This window comes from Vulpes lagopus, chromosome 5 (assembly GCF_018345385.1).
Source record: "Vulpes lagopus strain Blue_001 chromosome 5, ASM1834538v1, whole genome shotgun sequence".
NCBI classification, from domain to species: Eukaryota; Metazoa; Chordata; class Mammalia; order Carnivora; family Canidae; genus Vulpes; species Vulpes lagopus.
The window spans coordinates 19,748,138-19,763,450 of NC_054828.1; the positions used below are offsets into that span (position 1 = coordinate 19,748,138).

At 36.0% G+C, this 15,313-nt stretch overlaps 1 protein-coding gene across 1 annotated transcript in view; it reads right to left on the minus strand.

Annotated features, from left to right (window-relative positions):
• Window positions 1-309: 309 nt before the first annotated feature.
• SLC5A7 (solute carrier family 5 member 7) overlaps window positions 310-15,313 on the minus strand; it is a 29,456-nt gene continuing 14,452 nt past the window's right edge. The window contains exons 6-9 of the mRNA XM_041754304.1: window positions 13,699-13,842; window positions 9,327-9,480; window positions 5,604-5,821; window positions 310-4,567 (exon numbers count right to left, since the gene is read on the minus strand). Coding sequence (XP_041610238.1) covers window positions 3,941-4,567; window positions 5,604-5,821; window positions 9,327-9,480; window positions 13,699-13,842 — 1,143 coding nt within the window. The 3' untranslated portion in view covers window positions 310-3,940. The remainder of the gene's footprint in view (window positions 4,568-5,603; window positions 5,822-9,326; window positions 9,481-13,698; window positions 13,843-15,313) is intronic.

Here is a 15,313-nt window from a genome sequence, read left to right on the forward strand (position 1 = left end):
ATTCAGCCTTAAGTTGATTCTAGGCCCTTCCTCCATATATATCCAAATGCACAAGTGTTTATGATTAAGCTGTAAGAAGACAAAGTTCTTCTGAAAGTATATATTCACACTTTTAAAGACACTTTGAAAGAGTTAGATAAGAGATATAAAGCACATACTTAGAACATAATGAGAAGCAGTTCTTCACTTAGTGGTTGGTTGTGTATCCTAGATCAGCAATTATCAGACAGCTACTTGGTTTTTAAGATGCAGATTTCCTGATATTAATGGAATAGATATTCTGTTTATTGATTTGTTCATCTCAAAGAAAGGCTTGTGTGCAGTGGCAAAACTTCTTTTCCAGGGAAAATTATTCAAGTTTTTTGAGATATGATATCACAAATTGTCTAAGGCTTATGCAAGGTGAAACATTTCCATTTCATTTTTGTATACATTCCAACAATGAGATGGTTTATTTCAATTCCATTGCATAGTTGTCTTGAAGCACCACTTATATTTGTTTTAAGGGACAGCCGCAAAAAGCCAAATCTAGACATGATCTCCTGAATTGCACCAGCACAATTTAATACAATACCATTACATTGAAAACATTTACACATATTAGAGCTGCAAATCTACTTATTTTAAGCATAGTTTATATAATATTTTGACAGACAAAAATATATGTTTAGAACCATTATATGTATCTGTCCATTCAGTAACAAACTTACAACAAATTACACGTGATGCCGGAGTAAATTTTCTCAGAAACTAAGAAGAAAAAGTCACACTTTATGTTTAAAAAACAATGTCAATTCATTATTTCCAAATGAAAAATGCTAATAGCCATTACATTAGATTCACTTATTTCAAGCTTACATTCATTTCACATTCGCATAAAATTCATTATTTTTAACTGTAACAACAAAGTTGAATTTTGACACCGAGCACTTGAAAGCCTGATGACTTTTCAGTTCAGCTACAAGCTTGATGTTTTGGAAAATATGTGTGGGAAAAAAATTTAAATTACTCAAGAAACATGTTATAATTAATGTGGAAGCATGAAAATAAAATATGTTTTATTTTAATGCTTTATCCAAGTATTGCCTCCAGGGGTTAATATAGCCAGTGGTATCACATGTTTCCATTGTCTTATTTTCATCAAGAATGGATTTTTGTAAATTAAATCAACTGACTAGCGGGAAGAATACAAAGCCACCAGCATTACCCATGATGTCAAATCAGAGCAGGGATGAGCATTAGGCAATGTCTTCTGAGTGTCACAACAGTATTCCTTCCCTGGAAATGGAATAATGTGCCTAATGACCCTGTGATCATTTTTTCATTCTTTTTGATCATCGACATTTTTTGTCCTTTAAAAAAATCATCTCCCTAATATTTAGCACATGTATTAGTGGATTTTATACTAAACTAGTTTTTTATAAATCTAGTTTGAAAGTAGGTATGAAATAACGTGAAATAAAAATAGGACACTATTTGTTGATTCACATTATTTATCTAGTTTTTAATATCTTAGACAAGATGAATTTTCCCTTTATCTTTCTATTATTAGATATTAATGAATGGAATGAAAGAAATTTTCACTGTTAATATTTATTCCATTTCACTGGACTTAAATACAGTTATTGCACATATTTGAACATATATGGACACCTTTTGCCCAGTAAAATTGTAAACTGTAACATCTTCAAAGAGACTCTAAGCCCCTGTTGTATTCTATTGAAATATAGGTGATGTTTTCTATGGAATCTGGTGCCTAACTAGGTTGAAATAAGAACTCAGAGTGACGGAGTATGTACAGTTATTCAGACGGTGTGCTGGAAAGCATGGCACATCTGAAGGAGCAGATCTGCCAGGAACTGCATCCCCAACAGTTAATCACTTTTCCATGCCAAATGTTTCCATTACTGGACTTTGTCTTTGTGAGCTTTCTGCCCTGGGTTCTTCTCTCCATTCATGTCTTAGAATCTTGGGACTCCCACACTTACAGCTTCTTTCCAAGTCCTCCATTGTATACTAGGTATAGAGAAGATTCTGAGCAAATTGATGAATGAGAAGAATTCTCATTATTATTATTATTATTCTCATTATTATCAAGTATGGATGATGTTCTATAAAGACTCTGAATGTGACATCATATTCTCCATCAAGTTCTGATAAAGCATTAAAATATGGGACATTTCAACATGTAAAATACTTAATTCATATTTTAAAACTTAACTGATAAAAAAATAAATAAATAAATTACCTGATGAATCTAACTCATGTTTAATAACAAAGGAGATGTACTATTTGATGCTTATAGACAATTAAAAAACTTTTAAAAAAGGAATTCTAGCTTCTAGAACACATCTTTTATGCTTAATGTTGAACACTGAATTAACTTCATTTTGTCTACAAATTGCAAAACAAGTGCTTTTGGACAAAGTGCTTTAGTTTAAATAAGTCATGTTGCCTTTCCTTATTGGATCAAATGCTCAGATAATTTAGCTTATCAATTCACTCTGTTTTTATAGACACAGCCCTTGTTATTTCTACAATGTGACTACTGGGAAAACATTTAAAATTCTAAAATGGATACAAATCATTGCAAATATATATGCCTCATCCATGTTCTATACATATATATACGCATATATACATATATATACATATATATATGTATACACACACGTATTTTTTAACTCCAGAAAAGAAGTAAAATAATATTTAATGACCATCTCATGAAAGTTATGTGGATGCCAAATGTTAAAATTGATGGCTTTTTCCCTTTAGTACATATTTTTACTTTCTGCTTTCTTCTGCATTTTAAAATTCAGTATCTACTCTCTGTAGTGGTGATTTGTCTAGTACCTAAGATTGGCTTTGCATTAATTGCCACAGAGTTACTGTCTTGACACTAAATCATCTTCATTAATGAATGTCCAAAATTGAGAGGGTTTTGTTTTTCTAGTTTTATCAAGAGGTGCTGTTCATGCCTCATTAATCTTAACTGGTGCTGTGCTGCTACCTCACCTTACATATGACTCAATTTCCCTTCCAATACTAATTTAGACAGGAAACCACAACATTACTTCTTTTATCATGAAACAAAACTATATAAACCTCAGATGAAGGTAAAAATCCACTCGTTTTCCTATCACCTTCTGCTTGATGGCATTCTTGATTTATTGCTTTAAGGTTGCCTAATAATCATGCCTTCCACCCTCTAGGTACATGTCTCAATGCATATGGTAGCTCTTAGATACACTCAAATGAACCAGTGCTTCTCTACAAGATGGATTCGATTTTCCTATTACCTCGTACCTAAAGAAAATGCCACGACACAATATGTCATGTGTGTGTTTGTTTTGTCTGTGCTCAGAGTAATATGTCGTGCCACTACAAAAAGGGAAATGAATTGCATATTCAGCAAACATTCTAGTTAAGGACATGAAAGAAGGGATTAATCAGCACATCAGGACAATCACTGGTTAATTTGTTGCACCATTCATTGGAATGATGGCCAGTTCCTCTCCTGATTTCACTAATGACAATAAACTAAACCCACTAGCATATTAGTGGACAAGGTCTGGATCAAGTTCACCTGATTTCCTTTGCTCTTTTGTATCTACTTCTTTTTTTCAGAATAAAGATAAATACTCTGTTTGGCCCTCTGTTCTTCGAGTAGGGCTTAATTCGGTTTTGAATACTTAACAAAACTAACTAAAGTCAGAATCAAATGGGGATGAGAAATATCGATGCAAGCTGTCGCTTTCACAGATGCTTCCTTGTAGCTTGACTTGCATTTGTGCAATTGCACTTTTATATGGATTTTTGACCTCCTGAATGCTGTTTGTTCTTAAAGTATATTTTTTTATATGCTGCCACCCATCCTTCCTGGACTAGCCTGCTATTGGCACTCTGTTCGTGAAAACAGTATTTTATTTGGATGGGGTCATTACAAGTTATCTTCAGTCCCCGATCCTTCTGGGCTGGAGTCGATGTTGACAAAGGCCTCCTTATTGGTAAAAGTGGAGCTGAGAGTTAGGCTCTGTCGGGGCTTCACAGGTGCAAGTTCATCCAATTTAATATTTTCATTTTTGACCAGAACTGTCTTATCCATGTTTTCTTTACTGTGCCTTGCGACAACAGCATCAAATACATCTAATTTGGGTGGCAACTTTCCACTTTCAAATAGGTATTTGGCTAGATAGGAGATGCAAATGTTGGATAAGAACGAGGTAACCATGGCAAGGGTTTTAAATGGGAATCTCTGATTATAAATGCCATTCTTATCAGAGTAATAACCAGGGTAAAAGATCAAGGGCTGTAGGTTCAGATACGGCTCCCCTCCGGTTATTCTCAAGAAAAGGCCAGACACATAACCTGCCACGGCCCCATATGTGTTGGTTCCCTTGACGAAGAGCACACAGAGCAGCTGTGGGAAGATGATGATGTAAACGAGGTCTGAGCTGAGGTACCAGAGCCCATACACGGTCTTCGTTAGTAAGGCCATGGCTGTGGCTGAAGCTCCAAACACAAACACTGTGATTCGCATAACCCAGATGATTTCCTTGTCTGATGCCTGCAAGAAATTGCCACAGGGACAGCTTTTCACACAGTGCACTGGCTTATTTAGGTGAAGAATGAGATGCATTTCTGTGCCTTAAAGCTGGTCTGAACAATTGCCCTGGTTCCTATAGTTCTACCTGGGAAAAATCAACCTAAACCATGGTATAGGAGGCAAGCAATCTAGGTGGCCTGTCTTGTGGGCCTTTGGGAGGGGTTTTTGTGTGTCATGTACAGGAAGCACTGGCAGCTACATCTTTCCCTGAATGTGCAGGGGAGAGGTAAGATGAACTTACGTGCTGTCATAGGGCAATAATAATGCAAGAAAGGATGTCACATACTTTACATGTTAAGTAGTAATTCCTATGTGGCTATGAGGAGGCATGACCCACCCTGGCTTGCTGTCTCCTGGGACTCCTAGCATCTTTAAAGCCAGCCACTGTAAAAATAACTGGGAGCATTTTGTTTTCACCTAGGAAAACTTGAGAAAGGCAAAACCTTGGTGAAGGAAGAAAGTGGATACGGGTTACTGGCTTCTCAGTGACATAACAGCATCGTTCTGCATCTACTTGATTCAATAAAGTCCATTACACTGAGAAACAACTTTCACACCAAAGTGGACTTAGGAGTCTAAGCGAAAAGAGGGACAGATGCTACACAAATGCCCATAAAATAATTTACTCACCATGTTCTACTTCACATTTCTTGTCATACTCGATGTAACTCAAAGTTTTTCTAAGATATTTTAGGTTTCATGACTCTTTCATTAGAAGGACAAGAAATGTAAATTACAGCAATATGACTGTACCTTTTGAAGTTTCTCGCTTTGATTTGTTCCCTTCCATATCAACATGAATGATAACATGCATTAAACACGTTCATGTAGAGCTTCAATAAAATTCAGCATTATTTAACCTTGTATGCTTAATCAAAGTAGGGTCGGATTTTAATATAGGATATTAGTAAATACATAATACTACAGATACAATAAATACAACGATGACCACCACTACAACAACAAAAATGTTATGTTTGAAAAAATTTGTTCTTACATTTTGTCTGAATGAAAGCTGGTAGATGTTCCGGGCAAACATGGAACTAGCTGACAAGATTGAAGAATCTGCTGATGACATAACAGCAGCAGAAACTGCACCAAGACCAAAGAAAGAAATGTACACAGGGCAGAGATACTTCAGAACAATTGGTAAAATCATGTCTGCTTCCTTGTTGGCCTTGGGATCTAGAGGCCTGTATGTAGTCTGGTTCCAGTCTGTTGAATAGAAACAAAAAATAAAACAACCACCAAAGAAACATTAGGTTCTTTATCCATCTGGGGGTCATCTTATTTACCAGGAGCTCTTGAAATAAATTCAGAATGCATGAATTAGTCTAATCAGAGGAGAATTCTATAATTAGGTCTAGAAATCTAACTGAGTATGTTGGTCTGAGAAGGTGGGAAGTCCATCGTTTTATATTCAGTTCTGGCTTCTAATAGGTTTTGGTTACACTTAGCCTCATTCATAAGACCTGTTATCTATTATCTATCTATCTATCTATCTATCTATCTATCTATCTATCTATCATCTACCTAATCTATCTATCATCTATCATCTATCTGCCCATCTATCTACCAATATCTATCTATATCTATCTATATCAATCTATTTATCATCTATCATCTATCTGCCCATCTATCTACCAATCATCTATTATCTTTCTACTTACCTACCTACCTAATATCTATTTCTCTTCTGCAATTGTGACATCAAACCGTACAGAATCATAGAAAACAAGTATTATAAAACAAAAGCATAGAGTATTTATTTCTTCAACCAGCTGGAGATATGAGAGGACACTTACTGTTTCAGTCCTCAGCCATACATGCATTAATGGATAGACAATAGTGGGGCTATTCTCACCCATCCTTTTCTTGTATAGGAATTTGGTTTTGGGGCTCCCTCAACATTATTTTTCTCCCAACTAAATTTTTCTTGCATTGGAAATAGGGAGGCATGATAGATAAAGGAAAATCTTTGTTTTATTGAGTAGAAAGTACAGGTATGAGGCTGACATTTTCAGGAGGATTTTGGACTCTGTATAAAAGGACTCAAAGCATAAAAGATAAAAAGCCTTTCAAGGAAGCATAAGGGCATGGGTACCAGAGATGCACAGGCAACCTTTTGCAGCACATCTCTGGCTAAGTCTGTGAGTTAGGCTATTAAAAACAATGAATCAGTTTGACAGTCTTGAGGATAAGGAAGAAATGGCAGAGAATGGCAAGTGCTTAATCTTGTTAAAGCAAGAAGTAAAAGGAAGAATCATCATTGGATTAAATCAGTTCTTGGCAAACCTGAATGAACATAGGGCTCTCTCAGGCATGCCTTTACAATGCAGAGTTCTAGACTCTTATCCTCAAAGATTCTGATTGCATAGGTCTGAATGATGATAACATTCAGCCAAATTTGGGAATTCATCAAATTATAGCTAGTCAATAGATTAATCATTGGAGTAAAAATTCATTACAGAGTATTATCAATTTGCTTTATCTCACAAAAATAACACGGTGAAGCCAATTTAGAAAAACTAGATGATAAATTATACAACCACACATTTCCATACTATATATATATATATATATATATATATATATATATATATATATATATGAAGGTGTTTTCTTTAAAACCACAAAGCTGAAGTAAGTAACATGCAGTTTCTTCAAGCATTTAAAAAGATTTTTGGAAAAAATAAAATAGGTAAATGTGCTTTCAAGTTTTAAAATTTGAAACTTAGAAATTATATCTGTATTTTTTCTTATTTCAGCAAGTTTAAGTCTTTTTTATCATAATTGAAGAAATTGCATGATCAATTAAACATTGTCAGCAGTATTTTCCATTAACTATTTAAATGCAGCCAAAAATCTGAGTGTTTTGAATTATACAAACTTATCCATTGTCAGTCTAAGACTCATAACATTTATATTATTCTTCTTCAACAAAATCTGAGATGAGCCACTAGTAAAATAGGCTATAAGATTATTTAGATTTCATAATGAGTTGGTCTGTTTAACTCTAGAATTCATAGAAGGAATTACATCTTTGAATTGATTTTTTAACAAATGAAATTCTGCATTGTCTAATATGTTTTTGCATATTATTTAGAAAATAGCTACTAAGGTTTTATTGTAAAGGGTACAAAAAATATCTTCTGCACCACGCAAGATAGAGAAAAATTATGGTGAAAAAAATAGAACAATAAGTTTACCTTTTAATATTTAGTTCTTTACTGTTTAGTTATACTATCATGTACTGAAGAATACAATGGCATCTTTAAATGCACAGTAGTATAGCTCCTTTAGCTCCTTTTTTTTTTTTTGCTTAACTTTGATGGCATAATTCCAGGACCAAATAGGGATTTGATTTCCCTTGGATCCTACCACTTTTTTCTTCCCCCATTTTCCACTACAATTGTTCAAAGCCATTCTTTGTTGAAGCCAATTTTATAGCATTCATTGAGATGTTATGGTACCAGAAATAACAACCAACAATGTGAACCTGATCCAAGAAAAAAAAAAAGATTTTTTTCAGTCTGTTGTTCTATTGCACACACACACACACACACACACACACACACACACACACAAGCTCACCTACACACATGCACAAGTATATATACATGGCCAGATTTGTTTCCTGATTGTGACATAAATGTTATCTTTTATTCAAAGGCACACAATTACCTTTGTTAGTCATCTTTTTAAGTGTTTGTTTATGACACGGATGAACAACTGGAATAGAGAGTATGCACTATGGACCATGACTGCTCTTATAAAAGTTACATGATCCAGTAAGTAGTTCTACTAACTGAAAATCAAAATAGCCATGAGAGTATCATCCTGTATCATCTTTTCAAAACACGGTGGAATGAAAGGTAAACTTCTTTAGTCTGTTTTAATGACCCCATACCGATAGGACTCCATTGAATTTGGATTTTCTGATGTATTTTCATGAAATGCTCTTAGAAGCTGTATATCATAGATACATAACTGTTAGGAATAATTAAGAATTCAATTAAGCTAAGGGTGAGATTTAAAAAATGTTCTAGATAGAGGCTAACTAGGAGATAAGCATTTCATAATGCTCTTTTTACCAATTCTGAGTAAGCTATTCTCTAAGACTTAGTGCCTTAAGTCTACCATAACCTACACACTTATTTATTTCCCCAAGGAAAAAAACTTTTTATTAACAAAATATTAAAAATGTAAAATAGGAATGTCAAGTTCAAAGTGGTCCTTAGGTGTCAGGTAAATTTGCAAGCCAGTAGCTTTCGACTCAGGTCAAATTTGACCAACTAAAGGGCTTTAAAAAACACTGATCTCTGGCTCCATCTTAGATTATTAAAATTAAATCCCTGTGAGGTAGAATAGAAATACGTATTTTTTAAAGTACCTCTCCTCCTCCCCCAGATGATGTCAATGTGCACTTTGGTTGAGAACCACTGCTGACAGGATTACATATACATAATTGATAAGTACATTAACATGGGAGGGGTATGCTCACATACATTTTACTGGTGGGGAGAGCAATCAAAAACTGGAGGCACTGAGGTTTAATAATGATTTGAATGCTATAATAAAGGTTTGTATCTGAATAAGATGAGAAACAATCAACTATGTGGGGGTAAGAGGGCAAGTGGGGGAGGGAGAGCCACCTTGTGGTAATTGATTGCTTCAGTGAAGCTTCATGGGTCAATTAGTGAAGCTGCAAGAGATATACCTGTTGATGCTCCTATGGCCCCAATGAGTATGGCTGGTAGAGCCATGATCAGGCACCCAAAAGCTGCCAGGAAAGACAACACTTGAGCATAGGTGGCTGAGGATGAAGAGAGGACCCTCTGGAAGTAGGCTTGCCATGGGATTCCACCCAGCATCTGCATGGGAACAACAGGGACTCAGAATGAGGTGGAGGCAAACAACATCTATTAGGTATTCTTTTTTTCTTTTTTTGTATAATTTTTTTATTGGAGTTCGATTTGCCAACATATAGCATAACACCCAGTGCTCATCCTGTCAAGTGCCCCCCTTAGTGCCTGTCACCCAGTCACCTCATCCCCCCCGCCCACATCCCCTTCCTCTACCCCTTGTTCATTTCCCAGAGTTAGGAGTCTCTCTATTAGGTATTCTTAAATCAGATTCTTTTGACAGTCACAATCACAATCGTCCTATGGCTCTGAGGTGCCATAAATGTCCTACATGTCAAATATCTCAATTGCAATCATCTCATTGTCACGTTTTCAACTGTGCAGAATTTCCTCAAGCTTTTTTTCCCTTCATAATTACATAACCCAATCTTATCTATTCTTAATTTACCTACTTTAAGCTGCATTACAACTACCCATAAGAAGCCTACAATTTGTTTTCATCTAGAGGTTCTAATCAACACAAAATTGTCTAAAAAAATTAAGATTCTCAAAGGAGGAACTTTTATTTGAATCAATAAAACCCAATAAATATTTCTGGACCAGGTAATGAGATGGTTGTCAAGGGAATGGTTCTTGCTCTGGAGCTCCCTGCTCACCAGGAGAGTCAACGCAAGGTAGTGTTTTCCAGAGTGGGGTGTGCAGAATGTCCCAGATAATATAGAAGGGCATCAAAGAAAATATTAGAATTTCTATTTAGACTCATTTTTATCTCTTACTTATGTGTTACATTGTTTTTATTAAATGATTACAAAATGTGTTAGTATGCTGTGTATGAGTAATTAATACTTACATATACCTATGTGGGGGTGTGTTTAAAATTCTTATTGAGGATATGCAATCATGAAACTTTTGGAGACAGTGAACTAATAACGTAATTTGTTGCCTGTTATAAAGAGGTTTGTATGGGAAGGAAATTGAGGAACAATTAACTATTCAGAGATAACAGGGACAGGGTTAGATGGGAGGAAGGACAGCTGCATGGTAATCACGAAAACCTGCAGAATTGACATGGAGTCAGTCCTTAAACACTGAGAGGGTGTCACTAGGTAAAGATGGAGAGAGAAGCAAACACCGGGCAGAGAATTCAGTGTGAAAAAGGAAGAAAAAAAAAAAAAAAGCAATGAAGCAGCTCTGAGACCACTGAGAAATTGGCCTAATGAAAGGTCAGGGTGTGTAGGAGTGGCTAATGAGGAGGTGGAAATACCTTCCTCATGATCACTGTCATGGTTCTCTGACTCACATACAGTCAATGTTCATAAATATTTATCATATGAATGAGTGAACTGGTGAATGCATTTTCCATATTACATTGCCTGTCTCACTGGGCTCTAAATTGTGGGATGTCTTATTTGTCATTGTCACCTCTGTGCCAATCAGAGTGCTTGTTACATATTGATTCCAATGCAATCTCCTCCTTATAGAAGCTATGCATGTTCAAAAGTTTAAAAAAAAAGTAAAAGAAGAATGCATTTTCCATATTACATTGCCTGTCTCACTGGGCTCTAAATTGTGGGATGTCTTATTTGTCATTGTCACCTCTGTGCCAATCAGAGTGCTTGTTACATATTGATTCCAATGCAATCTCCTCCTTATGGAAGCTATGCATGTTCAAAAGTTTAAAAAAAAAGTAAAAGAAGAAATTCTAAAATTCATAATCCATGCCTCAAGTCTATATGCTTCCAAAACTTTTCCTTTGGTTTGCAACCTATAAATCAACCTATAAATCTGTTTGCAACAGATTTTCCTTGACTTATGATGGGGTTACATCCCCATAAGCCCACCATAAGTTGAAAATATCTGAAGTCAAAATAAAAAATGCATTTAATACACCTAACCTCTTGAACATCATAGCTCAACCTAGCCTGCCTTAAACATGCTCAGAATACTGACATTAGCTTATAGCTGGGTAAATCATCTAACACAAAGCCTATTTTATAATAAAGTGCTGAATATCTTGTATAATCTATTGAATGCTATACTGAAAGTGAGAGACAGCACGGTGTATGGGTACAAAATGTTTGTCAATGTATCGTTTGTTCAGACTCCTGGTTGACCGGGAGCTGTGGCTAGCTGCCACTGCCCACCACCCTGAGAGGCTCGTACTACACAGTGCTAGCCCAGGAAAAGATCAAAATTCAAAGTATTGTTTATATTGAATGCTATCGTTTTCTCATCAATGCAAAGTTGAAAACCTGTTAAGCTGAACCATTATAAGTCAGGATTATCTGAGTATCATTAACATTTTCTTTACCAATGAATATTCATCAATAACTTCAATGCCTGTATGAATTGATACACCACAATTTACATGCCAATCTTTCTGGACATTTAAGCCATCAGAGCTTTGTAACTAAAGTAAAATCTGCCCTCTGCAGACAAACAGAAGTCCTGATGACAAGGTGGGAGATGGGTTAGGAGGAGTGAGATGCAGGTAGGTGGGCTGCCATGTGGAGGCTGTGAAGAGCCACCAAAACAGGCCAGCTGAAGAATACTGCCAGAGAACAGGTTCAGAGAAGGGCTGGGAGATACCTTGGAGATATCCAGAGCAAGACCCCACAAGTCATTTATGACAAGCAGAAGTTCAGAGAGACAGTTGGAAGATGGGAGATCATTGGTGAAACATTTTAAGGCTTAACTTCTACAGTTCATTCATTCTTTCATGCAACATCTATCATTTCACATCCACTTATGCTGCATTTTGAAGAATGAACATGACTTAGTTATATACTTTTTTTGAGATGGAAGAAACTTTATTAGTCATTGGATATAATGCCTTATCTTAAAGATTAATACATCTGAGGTCTAAAGTGTGGTGTAGGAGAAATGATTTTAGGGTCTTAATGCTCAGACATTTCGATTCAAATCCCTCACTCAGACAATGGTGTGATTATCCACAGACTGCCGATCTTTTCTGAGTGCCATAATCTCCTCCATATAACCCTAAATAAACCTGCCATGCTGATACAATTTCACACACACATAATATTTAACCCCTTTCTCCCTTCAATTCATAATTATAAGCCATTCTAGAAAAGTGTCAGCCAATACATTTCTTAACAATACTTGGGAAAGAATTTCTCTTCCCTACCACTGGAAACAATTTGTTTGCATGTTTTCTTGCCTTCTTACCTGGAATTTCTTTACTGGGACAGACACATCTACTTTTTTTTTTCTTTTTATTTCTTTATTCATGAAAGAGACACACACACACACACAGAGGCAGAGACATAAGCAGAGGGAAAAGCAGGCTCCATACAGGGAGCCCAATGTAGGGCTCGATCCCAGGACTCCAGGATCACTTCCTGGGCCGAAGGCAGACACTTAACCTCTGAGCCACCCAGGTGTCCCGACACACACTTTTACTGCTGAAATTTAGCAAAGGGCCATGAATACAAAGTGAAATCACCAAAATATTGTGAATCCTCTAAAAAGTTAACAAAAATAATTTCCCCTTAATTTTGATATAAATGTTAATCTATTTCTTATTTTGAAATTAAATATAGTGTTTTATTCTTGTAAGTAACCCAATTAGCAAAATCACAAAGTCTGACAGGTTCTTTTGGCTTTCCCCCTCTTCCCTCAATATGTGATCTTCCTTTATTTTTTCTGTGCCCCACATCTCACTGCCAACACCTTCACCCAAAAGTTCTGTAAGTTCCTAAGCTGTCTCTGACTTACCAGTGCTTCTTCTTGGCATCTTTCCTGAGTGACACTTCCTTTCCAAACTTCTGTCTGTACTAAAAACTCTTTGGCAATAATTTACTTATTCAGTAATTAAAGACCAAATGGATTATTTATTTCAGAAGAAGTTGGTTTTAATGCCTTAAACCCAAAATCCAAATTAAAACTTTTTGATGGCTTGTTTTCAGATTGGGGAAGTCTCTGTGGCTAGAGAATGGTGTTCCTTACATACAGCACAACAGAAATGTGGATATGCCATACATTACCCCATAGACATTGTCTCTTTAAGACTTTACACTCTCTCCACTTTGACACTAGTCAGCTACCATAGTCAGTAAGTGGCTCCATCCTTCCAACGAGAAGTAGTCAGTGCAGAAACAGACATGAGTCAGCAGGTGAAATTAACATATAAACCTTAAAATCTTAAAAATGCATTTGATTTTAGGAAAAATGAGATTACATTCCTCAGTTAACGGCATTACTTACCAACAGCAGAAAACTATCAAGCCAAGTGTAGACTTCAAATGATTCAATGGTCCCCAGCCAAGGCTTTTGGTACTTGGCATGCAGAGCAGTGTACCCAATGTCAGTAACTGCAGAATGTGACAGGGCAAAAGGGACGCTGATCCACTGTAACCAAAGAGGAATGTGACATAGTTAAGCTATGACTTTTGCCTGTTTTATATATGCAAGGTTTAGCCACACACTTTGTTTTCTAATAGACCACAAAAGCTCAGTTGTTCTTCCTGTCCACCAGAGAAGAACCTAGAATCATGTTCTCTGTGGGATGCCATGAAATACTGATTTACAAAAGTTAGTAACATATTATCCATGCCTGTGCTTAATTTTATCACGTCATATCAATTATAGGAGCAGTCAGCCAACCTTTGAAAGAAAATATTAAATTTGAGAGCATAGGTATATTGGCATATTAACTTTTAATGTTTTCTTTGAGTTAGTGAAAGATGTCCATTAATAAAGTGACAATGAAAAATCTGAGAACTTGGTGAGTGAAACAAAACTTCAAGGGTGAGCCCAGTGCTAATAGAAGGAAGAGAATGGAGAGATCATCTAAATGGAACAAGGCAAAGAGGAGAAGAACATAAAGTGTGTGTGCACATATTTCTTGTGTGACAAGGTTTGCTGGTGTGGGAGTGGGTTAAGAATATGGGAGAGAGAAACATAAATACATGGCAAGAAATTTTAATTGCAAGCTAAGGGATTTATATTTTGTTTTATAGGCAACTGGAAGCTAGAAGCATTTCTTCTGACTTATAAAAAGATTTTAGTAGGTTTCTTCTGCATTTTAATATCACAGATGTGAACAGTGAGCTTAGGAGAAGGAGGAGTCAGGATAAGCAGTAGGTGAACTGGTATGATCCAGATGAAGGCCTAAAGTAGAGCCATGATATTGGAAATGGAAAGACATTGGTACTGAAAACAGATTATGAAGGCAGATTGAGCAGCTCCTAGATTATAGTAGGAAGAAAGAGATCAGAGGGGGAAGATGAACAGATGAACCTCAAGTTTACAGTTGTCAAGCTCCAAGGATGGTGATAAAATCAACAGAATTGGAGAATTTGAGAAAAAGAGATAGTTTAAGGTGTGAGTTGCTTCATTAATTAAGTGTGCATGCATAGTCTTTTGAAGCTTGGATAACAAACCATAGTTGGCCTTTTACTCAGTCAAGTCAATAGGCTCTTAACTAGTAATCAAAAGAACTTGATTCCTTATCAGTTTAGTTACATTTTGTAGCAGAAAACCATTCTAACATCTATCTCACATATATTTGTCCTATCATCTTTATACTGGCATGCTTGATTTATGCTCTGTGTGTTTTAAGTTCTGGCCTCATGAAAAGCAATGAGAAATTACATCTACCGAGAATAAATAGCTTCATCCCTGGTGTTGGCTTTCTTAGTATATCAAGTGCCTCAGCTAAGAAGTTTGTCATTGTCAAACCAACCTTGCCTCCAAAGTTCCAAACAGAGATTTATTTTTGGAAGTTTATGATGATGCTAAGGAGAATTCTGAATTTCAGCACTGTCCATTTGGTTTTGGCAATTCAAAAATAAGAAAGTAGAAGTGATTGAGAATTAAA